Raw genomic sequence first — 13,132 nt, 5'->3', positions numbered from 1 at the left:
CTTCGTGGAATTGCACCAATCTGCAGCTTTAGGTGGATCTGTCTGTGAGATTAATGTAATTAGGGACCAGACAGTCAAACCCAAAGTACACTGGTGTATTAATTAAATGGAATATCCTGCCACCTCCATTATGCATCAAATAAATTAATATTACAATGACTCTGAACCACAAAATTGCATGGAACATGGTATCAGACCTCTTGACCTTTGACCGCTGTCAATGCACAAACACTGCATTGGAAACTTTTCGAACGAGAAAGCTTTGTTCATGTTGTCTAGCTCTTCATACTAGTTCAGTCTGCAGTGATATTGAAATACAATAACATTGTACTCAGAAAATCTGCCTCCAAAAGGAATTGAAATTCAAGCTGAAAACACAAAAGGAAGTCACATTTCTTCTTCCAGGTCCTCCACGAGATTGCATGGTGTTCCTCCATGGTGGGGGTTTCGTGACGGGCTCAGCACGGGCCTTTGACCCCTCGATCCTTGCCACCGTTGGAGACATCATCGTTGTCACCTTGAACTACCGACTGGGGCCCTTTGGTTGGTATAAGTAGGAGAACTGCATCACAGATCGCCACAATTACCATGGCTTCATCACGTGACCCAAATAGATTTGCACTTGTACTAAATTCAGTGGATTAAAAGATAATGATAGCCCTTTATGTATCTGATTGATTTGAATTCGAGTATTATAAAGCCTGGTGTTGGCTTAACAGTTAGGGTGGCTGGCTTAAGAAGTTAGGAGCTTGAATTTGAGCCCTTGCCCGCCGTTGAATTAACTCCAGGTGGGGTTGACGCAACCTGTCATCCTTCCGAGATTGGCGAAATGAGTACCAGTGGCATAGCCACGCCCACAAAAATGATAAATGATGCAACCAGCAGCCACAGGCTGCACACGATAGCTAGCTCGTGTATTACACATCATGTTGTGCTGAAAGCCACCAAGTGTGACAACGTATCCAAGACGGGTTATTGATTTTAGATTTGGCAAACTCCATTGACCCGGCGTGTGTGTTCCATTACCAATGAGCTTGCAGAGCGCTCGCCAAGTGGCTCAAAAGCACTGAGTTGAAACGGTTGGTAAGGAACGGCTGGCTTGGCAAGCGATAGCAAACTGCTTGGTCATGGAACACACCCCAGAATGCACAACACATTTGGTAGTTGTGGTTGGTTGTGATTTGTTAATATTTACTATTTCGGACCTTTTCTACTTACCATTCCATAGGTTTCCTTCCTGAGGGGGAAGCAAGAGGGAATGCGGGTCTCCATGATATTGCGGCTGCATTGCGTTGGGTCCATCAAAACCTTCCGCATTTTGGGGGTCGCGGAGGCAGGAGTGGAGTGAAAGTATCAAGTGGGACGAGACGCACTCGTGGAGGAACTTTTGACCCTGGGGAGGGGGTAACTCTTGCAGGCTGGGGGGCTGGAGCTACAGCTGCTTCCCTGCTTTCTCTCTCCCAACAAACAGAGGGTAAAAAATATGTTCAACTCCTTCATGAGGTTGATGCTGATGATTGGCAACAGTAAATTCGTTTAAATTTCCTTCACAGTTTTTGTTAAAAAAAAAAAAGTTGTACAAACTCAGAAGGAACTTCAACAACACCCAAAACTTTCAACCTCTCCTCTTTCACTGCCAAAATATTTGATTCTTCACGACTTTTCCTGTCCTCCAATACAAATACAATCAAATTGAAATTAATTTTGAGCATCTGTCAATGCAAGTTGGGTTCAAAAAACATCTTTCTCAGTTTCTTCCATTTTAAATTTGTTTTATAATTTCCATGCCACCCTTCTCTCTCCCCTTAATGCCTTCCTTCTGTCTCTTTGATAGGCCTCATTAGCCGACTAATACTGCAGTCCGGTGGAGCACTCTCTCTCTGGTCTCCTTCTCCATCTCCTTCACCCGCTCCACGCCGATCTACATTGTACTCCCTCGTTGAGCGTCTTGCAGTCTCTCTCTCTTGTCCTCTCCATGGCCCGGTGCTGCTCTGCCTCCGTCGAGCACCGGCTCGTGATGTTGCACTGGCTGCTGCACAGTTTCCGCTGACAACGTTCCAGCCAACCATCGATTTTGCTTTCCTGGGATCCTCACCCAAGGTAGTTGTAATTTATGATTATCCCTGTGTCAATTACTTCTTGTTTTTTCCCTTTGCATTTTTTACCTGCAACCATTACTTACTCTTGCAAAGATTTCTATTTCTTTCAATTTGTCTGTACCTCGTACATCAATGATGCAATTGCCAGGCTTTGGAATAAGATGCCTTTTGGGACAACTTCTGATGTCATAGCCAAAGCTATATTGTTTAGAAAGTAAAAGCAAAAGGTAATTATAAAATAATGTCATCACAAAAAACTCTCTGCATGTTTCATCAGAGCAATTATTCATGCCAGACAGCATCACCCAGGACCAACTCCCACTGAGAAGTTTACTAATGAGTCACATGACCCAATGATATCACTCTGAAACAATATTTCTCTTTGTAATGCATTTCCTTTGCAATAATCTTTCACCATGAGGCTTAAGTTATTAAATTTTAATTAGAAAGTCTGTCTCTGAGCATGCATGTACAGACATAGATGTGCTTGCTTAACCTATTTCGGGAGTATGATGCGAAAATTGAGGTGAAACAGACACATGGACGATGTGGTTTTTCTTGTATACAGATTCGAGGCTCATGGAGGAGCGAGAACGCAAAGGACAGTGGAACTAGGGGTGGGGGGAATACCAACAGCAGAGTAGAGGGACAAAGTTGAATGAGACCTGGAAGGAAGGACACGAGGGAGAATGGGAGCTAGGGGAGGGAAAGGAGGACCCAGGAGGTGAACACTCATGTGCAGCCTTGAGACTGCTGGTTACATCATTGGTTATGGACGCGGCTATGCCGCTGATGCAGCGCCCCTATACCAATCCGCTGGTGCTCATTTCGCTGACCTCAGAAGGATGACAGACCGTCAACCCCACCTGGTATTAATTCAACGGCCGACACGTTCTCGAACTCAGGACCCTAAGATCCTAAGCCAGCCACCCTAACCGATAAGCCAATGCCAGGCTGAGGGGGTGAACAAGGGGAGGGGAAGAGGAGGAGGAGGACAATGGGGGTGAACAACTCGAATACATGTGCAAACTCTCAATCACAGAAATCGAAAGGAAAACTGTGGAAAAAGCAGAAATGGAACATAAAAATGTATTTAGAAAAATCGAAACAGGGGGGAAAGGCAGCAGAGGTCGGGAGAGGGGACCAAATAACCTGGAAACATAGAAAGAGATGAGCTTGGGGAAGGTTAATGATGGCAGAAAAGATCATGAGTATGGATGCGATATGAAATAGCATGTGATATGAAATCCATGTTTTTATATGTATATTTCAGATGGAATTTTTCTCCACTTTTAACCCTGTGTACTCTTTCACTTCACAATGTATACTGCATTAACAATAATAATCCTTTTGTGTCTTTACAGGGTGTCCCAAAAAAATATACAACTTTTCATCTGCAAAGAGGATGGTCATAACATATATATTTTAAAAAAGATATATGGCTGGAGAGAAAGCTGAAAGGTTGAAGTTTATTGGACCAATGTCAAAATTGCCACCAAAATTTATATTTTGGTGTAGAATCGTCGTTTTCTTTTAGACCACATGTTCGACGTAGGCTCCACGTTGTCCGATCACTGCCTCCAAACGCGTTGTCATGTTCTCCATCACTTTGGGAAACGTTTCCTGAGGAATGTTCTGGATTTCTCGGTGGATGTTTTCCTTCAGCTGATCAAGAGTCTGAAGCCTAGGGTTTCCATAGATCCTGTCCTTGAGATACCCCCACATGAAGAAGTCTGGAGGAGTAAGATCAGGGGAATACGGTGGCCACTCAACGTCTTCGTAGAGGGAGATAAAGCGGCCCTCAAAATGTTGGTTGAGAAAACGCCTTGTTTCCCTGGCTGTATGGGGCGGTGCCCCATCCTGCTGGGACCACTGGGTTCTCATCTGGATCAGGTTGTTTCTCCTACGGGCCTGAGTACGTAGCTCAGGCAGATAGAATTCCTTAATCATTTCGCGATAGTTCCTCTGGTTTACCGTGAAAGTGCGTCCCTGGTCATCTTCAAAGAAGTATGGACCAATTATCCCATAACAACCAACCGCCGCCCACATGGTGACTGAGAACAGATCGAGGCACCAGTTCAGTTGATGCATTGCCAGGATTTTCACTTCCCCAGTACCGAAAGTTTTGCTTGTTTACCTCCCCGGACAAGCGAGGATGGCATTCGTCCGTCATGTGAAGTTTTTTGAGGAAGTCTGCATCTTCCTCCAACTCTCCTGAGAGCCAATTTGCAAAGTCTAGTCGTTTGCGTTTCTGTTGATCAGTAAGCACCGTTTCTGTTTGAATTTTCTATGGAAAGGCATGAATGTCTTGGCGAAGGATCCTCTGAGCGGTGCTCTTATGAATGTTTGTCTCCGCAGAAAGTCATCGAATCGATTTTTTTGGATTCTGAACGACCGCCTGTCTCACCATTTCCACATTTTCTTCACGACGACCTGTCCTCTTCCGACCACTGTGACCCTTGTGAAGGTCACAGATGGTTCCCACATTGGTAAACTTTGCGATGGTGCACTTTGTTGTCCGAAAGTTTGGTGCCTGGTGCAAGTGGATACCGAAATGTCTCGAGTAAAGACGTTGCACCTGTATGATACTTTTCATCTGGTGCCAAAGTTCAACAATTTTCGGCCGTTGTTGTACAGTCAGTCTTGGCATTTTTCTGGCGCTTGCTTGGTATCGAAATAAACTTCAGGGTCTCTGCAACAAGAAATGAAGCATTACTGACAAAATTACTGCTTTTTTAGGATCAAACGAAGCATTTTAAAAGTTGTATATTTTTTTGAGACACCCTTTCGAGTACAGCTTACTGTAGTTAATTATTGTGCACTGTGATGTATGGTATTTTTCAGGGTTTGCTTCAAAGTGGTGAGTTTTTGAACCACGAGGTGCTGATGGGTGTAACCACAAGCGAAGCCGCTCGCTTGGCTCCACCTTCAGATTTGTCTCGACCACGACTTCGGCGACAAATCACGAAGAACTTAGAAGAACCAGATCACGAAATCCGCCAAGGCTTTGATATCCTTCAAGGTTTCGAACCAGATTTCGAAGAAAACAACATCTTACAGGATGCTGCACTTTCTACTTTACCTGGCATTGGACTGAAAAATATACCACCATCATCTCTGCCTGATGCTGGTTCCAGCCAACACTTTGCCTCCACTGAAAACTCACTTGTTCTTCCTAACTCCCTCACTTCAAATTTTGGCACAAATCCTCAAGCACCTCTGACTGCTTCTTTTACCACAACCATCTCCGTGCCTCGGCAGCAACCCACTGCTCTCTCTGTGGCTCACTCAGCACTACTATCTCCCCAGATTCCTGCACCACTCTCCGCGCCACTTACTGCTTCTCTTCCTCCATCCCTCCACTGCCGTCTTGTTTCTCGACCTCCATCGCCCCCTGTACCTGATCCACATGATCCATGGGGAGTGCGGTTTGAGGCTGCTGTCCAATGGGTGACTCGGAGACACAGTGGTTCTGGTCAGTCTGCAGCGGGAACTGCACTGGGAGCAGCAGTCAGATTTATGTATACAGACTGGGCAGCTGCTGGAGAAGGAGGGACTTGGAGTGGGGAGATGAATAGTCAGGAGGAAAGAATAGGTCAGACAAATATGGAGCGTGAGAATAATGGAGAGAGTGACACCTTCAAGAAAAGGAGTGGTAAGTTAGTGGAGGAAGGTATAGAGAGGGAGAAAGAAAGGAAGAAAGTAACACAGTGGGACAAGAAGAAAGCTGATAGGGAGCATTCAAGGACAACCAAAGAAAAGGAAAAATCTCGAGTAAGGATGAGTCGATGGAGAGAGCAAACCATTGCGTTACTGTCAGACGCCCTTTTCCTTTCACCAGCAATGGCAGAAGCTGAACTTCGAGCACGATTTGGCTCTGTTATATATCTCTATGCCTTGACTGGGAGTTGTGGAGGTGGAAGGCATGGTGAGAAGCCAAACAGAAGGAAAAAACGTGGGATAGAAGAGAAAAAGGTGAACAAGACAATGGCGAGTATGAAACTACCACTACAAGAAAGAGAGGGACACCAAAGAAAGACGAAGCAATGGAGTAAAAAGGGAGAAATGGGTAATTGGGATAAAATAATGACTGCAATCAATGAGAGATGGAGGGAGAGGATTGAAAAGAGAAAAGGACTGAGAAGGATAAAAGTGAGGAGTGAAGAGGGGTTTAAAAGGGATAATTCGGAGAGTGAGAAACAAAATATAGAAAAAGATGGTGGAAGGACAACACAAAGAAATGAGGATGAAAACGATGAAAGAGAAAGAAAGAAACACATTGTGCACAAAGTAAGAGCAAGGAAGAGAAGTAAAGACAAAAGGGAGAAGGAAATGCAGCAGGAAAAGCTTATAATGACAACAAGTAGGTGCAATCAAAGCAAAACTCGCAGAGTGAAGAGTAGGAGGTTGAGGAGAGAAGTGTCTGAGAGAGAGCGTCGAGAGGTGGAGAGGGACAATGATATTCGGTGGGAGAGAGACCGCAAGAGCTGGAGAGAAGCTGGACATGGAGACGAATTGGCTTATATGTTTGGACTACCTTGGCTATCATGGAAACGAAGCAAAATTAGAGAGGGTGGTGGTGGAAGCAGCAAGGAATATGGGCAGCCGAGTGGAATCGGTGGGGGATGCAGCTATGGAGAGCGAGATGCAGAGCTGAGTTTCCTTATCATGATGTATTGGACCAACTTTGTGAAAACAGGGTAAGTGCAAATGCAATGACATTAAAAAAAAAGTTATCTGCACGACAACATTGTGCAGTATTAACATCACCTGCAATAAATCCGAGTGTAACAGAAAACGGTGCTCTACCGTGCTGTTTTGTGCCCCACTCTGTCATATTTCCACTGTACTTAATTATCCTGCCACTATCACTTCTCTCTCCTCTCCCATGCATTCTCTCGTTGTCCTATATTTTCCCTTCTCCCCATAGAAATCCAAACCTCAGAGTTCCACTCACAGATTCTGCTGGAGAGGTGTTCACAGAACAGAAAGCGGATGTCGACCTTCAAATGGAAAATTCCAAAGTGGGCATTGATGTTCATTTGGAAAATTCCAAGATACTTGGTCATGAAAAGAGGACAAATTTCCAACCAGCAATCCTCGATCAAACCTCATCTGAACTTTACCCAAATGTGCCCCTTGTGACTCAGGGTTTAAAGCCTTCCTTGCTTGACGATGGAAATTGGGCCAAAAAGTCTGACCCTCCTCGTCACTTTGAACCACTCTGGCCACGATTTTCAACATCCAGGCGCCGGTACTTGACTTTGGGCTCTCGAATTAGAGTTCGGTTCAATCTGCGAGCAACACGCCTTGCCTTCTGGTCCCGGCTTGTGCCGGTGCTAATGGCTACTGGTAAGTAAGAATGGGATCTTGGTGCATACGAAATAATAAGTAGGGAGATGGGAAATTTTTTTTTAACGAGTTAGTGCTTGCACAAACACAGAAAGGTGGAGCAGAAATAGATACTGTGTTTGTGAGTATTTAAGGGAAGATAATGTGTTTGTGAGTGTTGGTAAGGCCAAGGGTAAGGAAGGTAATCGTAGGTAAGACTAAGTAGGGGGAAAACAGGAGATATTTTATTGGTACATAATGCACAACCTCGAGCCAAAAGGGTGGTTTATCCAGCAGGAAGCATAGTCTGGTGTCGTGTACCATCATTCAGGAAGAAAAAAAAAACATCTCTTCATCTTCAATAATGTGGATGCAAAATATTCTCGACTATGTTCCAGGTTGGACATTGGCTCATGTCGTGCCTCCTTCCAGTTCATCAAAGCAACATTTTTCTGCACCAGATCTGTGTTGTCTTTCTGTTATCTTTACCTCCACCAACTAAGGTGAATGGAAGTTATGTTTTCACCCCTGTCTTGTCTGTTTGTGAGCAGGATATCTCAAAAAGGTTATGGACGGATACGGACGAAACAGTGGACAGGTTGGGTGTGTGACAAGGATGAATTGATTGGATTTTGGTAAGGATCTGGATCCGGATACGAGAATTTTTTTAAACTTGTAAATTGATTCTTCACCATTGAGAGGAAGGGCCAAAAATGATGTGTAGCATGATATCTCAAAAAGTTGTGGACGGATTCCCACGTAGCTTGGTGCACAGGTTGGATGTGTGCCAAGGACGTATTGATTCGATCTTGGTTGATGATCCATATCCGTATTCAGACACGACAATGTTAAAAGTGATTCTTCACAATTGAGAGATGGGGCCAAAAACGATATCCATATCAAAAACGATATCCGATATCCCAGATTCAAAAAGTTGTGGAAGAGTTCCGATAAAATTAGGTGGATGAGTTGGGTAGGTGACAAGAACAAACCAATTCGATTGTGGTTAAGGTCTGGATTCAGGTCCGACCTATCCGTGTGATATGAAATGTAAACTGTTCAGCCTGGCGGAGGTGTGCGCTCAAACGAGCACCTTTCTAGTTTTGTCTCTGTGTTGTTGGTTGTGTTTCCATCCGATTTTCCATGTTTAACCATACCTCGTTGTGGTGTATTGTTGAATTTGTGTCCCGATAAATATGGGGCCTATTCGCCAATGCCTCAGCTAGTGGGCATGGAAATTTTCTCTGTCTGCTCTGATGCTACCTGCATGCCTTGTTCCACTTTCTTTATCCCAAGTGTTGTCCTTTCACTCTCCTCAACTTTAACTCATTCCTTCTCCTTGCTTCAGTTTTTTTGCCCTCAAAGAAAATTACAAACTCATTCTGCTTGTATTTCTTCCCTTCATTCATTCCTTGTCTCTTCCTTCTCAATACCTCCCAATTGGATGAACATTCCTCATATTTGAATTAATTTGGTTCTTACTTTAAAATATTTTAATACCATTTTAAAATGCTCCACTTGCCTTATTTCTCCATCACAAACACATTTTGCATTCTTCCTCAACACTGTCTCTTCCTCTTCTTCTTTACCTCGCTCACACCCTACCTGTACCTACAGCATTACTTTTCACCATGGCTTCAGCAACCATTCATTTCACTGCTCCCATGATGTTCCCATGATGTCTGTCTCCATATATCTAACCTGGGAATCATGAGAAGTCCACTTTGCAGAGGTTGTCTGCACACCATCATCAACTCCCCTTTCATCAACTCCTCCATAAACAGTGTCTCAAACTCCTCAAAGTCAGCACCCCCCCTTCCTCATCTTCTACATGGCCACTTCCTCCCAACCCCACCCATTCTCTATATTCCCCTCCTCAGTATCCCTCCACCTCTTGCCCTTCCCCTTGTGCTATCCCCTCAACTCAACCCCTCACAGCTTCTCCATCTCCCTGCCCCTCCCATATTCTGCATCACCACATTGTCCCCCTCACCATACCCTCTCCCATCTCCCCCTCACTTCTTCCAGCTTCCCCTCACCCTACCATATCCCAGGTTCCTCCCTGCCCCATGCCCTCCCAGCTTCCCCAGCTGAACTCCCTGCCTCACCCCCTCTCCAAGTTCCCCCACCCCATCTCCACATTCCTGCCCCCAGCCAACAGCACCTCCTCCTCTGTCCATAATTGCGTGGACCTTAAACACTTTTGAGGCCTCTGCTCCAATCTGATACATCTCTCAATCCAGGCCACTGCTGATAAACCAGACATCATCTGCTTAACAGAATCTTTCCTCCCATGGAAGTTCCTGACTCTTTTGTATCTCTTCCTGGCTATTGCCTCCTCCATTTCGAGAGGCTTGAACCCCGTCATGGCGGTGGAGTTACACTTTACATCAATCACCATCCATGTACTTCTCTTATAGCTCCAAAGCCCCAGGAGTACCTTTGGCAACAATTTCCCCTCTACTCCCACATCTTCTTTGTCTATGAATTATACTGCCTTCCTAACAGTGATGACTCCACTTACATCTCTCTCTCTCCCAGCACACATGGACCAACGTCTAACGACTCATCTCTCTCTCTCTCTCTCTCTCTCTCTCTCTCTCTCTCTCTCTCTCTCTCTCTCTCTCTCTCTCTCTCTCTGTCTCTGTCTCTGTCTCTGTCTCTGTCTCTGTCTCTGTCTCTGTCTCTGTCTCTGTCTCTGTCTCTCTCTCTGTGTCTCTCTCTGTGTCTCTCTCTGTGTCTCTCTCTGTGTCTCTCTCTGTGTCTCTCTCTGTGTCTCTCTCTGTGTCTCTCTCTGTGTCTCTCTCTGTGTCTCTCTCTCTCTCTCTCTCTCTCTCTCTCTCTCTCTCTCTCTCTCTCTCTCTCTCTCTCTCTCTCTGTCTCTCTCTGTGTCTCTCTCTGTGTCTCTCTCTGTGTCTCTCTCTGTGTCTCTCTCTGTGTCTCTCTCTGTGTCTCTCTCTGTGTCTCTCTCTCTCTCTCTCTCTCTCTCTCTCTGTCTCTCTCTCTCTCTCTCTCTCTCTCTCTCTCTCTCTCTCTCTCTCTCCAGCATGTGGTGATCTGAAATGTCACTATGTCAATTGGCTGAGTGTTGGTACTTCTCTCACCAGCCATGATACTTCAGCAAAGAACTTCTGTGACTCCATGGGACTAACTCAATCTGTAAACTTTCTGACCTGGATTTCTGCCGATGGCAAAAACCTCCCTTCTGCACATGGTAATGAACAACTTCACTGCTTATGTTTCCTGTTCTTTCTCTGCTCCAATTGGTTAATCTGATCATATGCTGGTGGGAGACAACATCTCTCTGGCTATTGACAGAGAGCTGCCTTAGCAACAGCGAGTCTAACAGTTCACTTAGGCTGACTGGCAGGGACTGCAAGCAGCCATCGCTCGACAGGACTGGTCTCCTATATATGCCACCCTTGAGATTAACCCGGCCTTGGAATATTCTTACGTAGAAATCTGTTCCATCTTATGCACAGATTCATCCCATCTCATCTTCAGTTATCATTCCCTTCCTCCAGCCTATGGTACATCCTGCAGTAAAGAATTTGCCTTCAAACAACTTGTCTTCTCCTCCTTGAAAGCAAATCTGACCGAAGGCAATCTCAGATCACTCTACAAAGCATTCAATACAATCTGGCACCCCGTCTTCCCATCCAAACTCTCTGCCTTTGGCATCCAAGGCCTCCTCCACACACGGCTTGCTGACTTCCTCTACTCTTATAGCCAATGTGCTGCTCCCAATGGCAAGGCCGCCGAGAGCCAGAATGGCCACCTGGGCCCCCTTCATCAGGACCCTTCAATACTTTTTTTTTTAAAAACAACGTATGCGGAGGTTTCCGTATTTTCATCGTCATTAGCAGATGTTGTGTTTGACGGAAATTGGGCTGTTATTCACTTATTCCTATATGCAGATTCATTTCTTAACCCATTACATTCAGATGGAGTGTGGCCAACACTCCTGTGTTCATTTGTGTCATTACGTCATTACCACGATTATCATGATGCAAGTTGTTCCCACAATCATTTATTTTATGAGGGAGGGTGCCGAGGAATCGTCCTGAGTGGCATTGACGGAGACTCCAAATAAAGCTGCCCCCGGTGTTTTATCATCACAAACAATAATTATATTAAACGAAGAATTGAAGGAATAATTACTGGGCCCTATTAAGTCCGGGGCCAAGGGTAGTTAACTTGCTTGCCCCCCCCCCCCATCGGTACCCCTGCCCAATGGTATAATCTCATCTCCTCTCCCTGTCAAGGCCCAAGGCAGTGTTTTGGGCCCAGTCCTATTGCCAATCTTCATTAATGATCTCTCTGACTCTCAGGAGAATCCTCCTCATCTTTTTGCTGATGACTCCACTCACTGCCCTAACCTCCCTCATCCTTCACATAGGCAGCCTCTTCCCTCTCTGCAGACCTTGATAAAATCAGGAACTGGTCAAACACTTGGAATATGTATTTCATTCCTCATAAATCTCCCTCTCTCTCTTTTTCTGAAAAGGATCATCTGGTGAACCCTCCCATCGACAGAACTTTCTTGCCAAACCTCTTTGAGAACTTCAGTCCCTCGTAGTTTTGGGCCTCACTTATTAGCAATGATATTTCTTGGGCAAACCGCGTATTTAAGTTGGCCTCAAAACCAGTCGCCAACTGGGCATCCTCCATCAAGCAATGTCTTTCCTTCACACACCTGAACCTTTATCTACCGATAAGGCCTTCCTCTGTAGCTTGATGGAATACTGCTCTCACCTCTGGACTGGCGCCCCTGCCTCACACCTTGCTCAGCTCGACGCCATGGAAACCAAGGTCCTTAATATCATTGGAAGCTCCTGCGATGAAGCTGAGACTCTGGGCCTATCACTTTAACATCACTTACACGTCAGTGATCTCTCTGTCTTCTACTGATTCATTTACAGTATTATACCATCTGCCCTTTCTGTGCTCTGCTCCCACCCTCCTCCCCTACTCCAGATATCTGCAGGGTACAAGTGGTCTGCCAGGATCCCCCTTCTGGTAAAATTCCCAAAATCCAGACTCACTGCTCACCTCCACTCATTTGTTCCTCGTTTGTCACCACCTGTGGAACCAACTTCCCCAGCATCTTCAATCTAATTCTTCCACTCCTGGGCTTCTAGTTAGCTGTTCACCACAATCTCAGGTCACGCCCTGCCCACAACCATGATATTTTCTACCTCCCCATTAACTCTCCCCGAGGCTGCCTCTTTCTGGGTTGGTAGCTGGATCCATCATTTCCAGTTTTTCCTTCCACCTCTGTGATTGAGAGTTTGTCGCTGTATCCATCTTGCTCGCCCCCTGTGTCTTCCCCTTGTCCTCATTTTTCCCCACATCCCTTATTTCTCCTATTTTGTCTCTCCTCCCTGTTGTTGCCCCCCTTGTCTTGTTGTCTTCATTTCACTCTGTTACATTCTGATTTGTCCGTGAGCCTCAACACAATTTTCCGAGAATAGTGAGATTATTTTGCATGTAGATGGAGAGTTGTTTTTCTCTGATGGATGGTAACTACACAAGAATATAATTTAAGAGTCTTTCTTTGATGTGTTACCATTGTCATGTAGAAGCTTCTGAGAAATTAAGCCGGGAATGAGCTGGGTCTTGGCATTGTCCCAGATATCCATTTGACTATCACAAAGGATTTATGCGTTGCAGCGCTGAAGGTCAAACTGACCTCCTCACTG

General features: G+C 45.2%; 1 protein-coding gene across 1 annotated transcript in view; it reads left to right on the top strand.

Annotated features, from left to right (window-relative positions):
• LOC147023438 (uncharacterized) overlaps positions 1-13,132 on the top strand; it is a 49,706-nt gene that overhangs the window by 19,908 nt on the left and 16,666 nt on the right. The window contains exons 4-8 of the mRNA XM_085888856.1: positions 406-543; positions 1,229-1,474; positions 1,835-2,100; positions 4,944-6,799; positions 7,030-7,451. Of these exons, the coding sequence (XP_085744982.1) occupies positions 406-543; positions 1,229-1,474; positions 1,835-2,100; positions 4,944-6,799; positions 7,030-7,451 (2,928 nt within the window). The remainder of the gene's footprint in view (positions 1-405; positions 544-1,228; positions 1,475-1,834; positions 2,101-4,943; positions 6,800-7,029; positions 7,452-13,132) is intronic.

Source organism: Eptatretus burgeri, chromosome 7 (assembly GCF_056783735.1).
Source record: "Eptatretus burgeri isolate ZD-2024b chromosome 7, Ebu_testis_v1, whole genome shotgun sequence".
Taxonomy (NCBI): domain Eukaryota; kingdom Metazoa; phylum Chordata; class Myxini; order Myxiniformes; family Myxinidae; genus Eptatretus; species Eptatretus burgeri.
The sequence above is the reverse complement of the archived record's forward strand: the minus strand, read 5'-3'. Positions and strand labels throughout refer to the sequence as shown.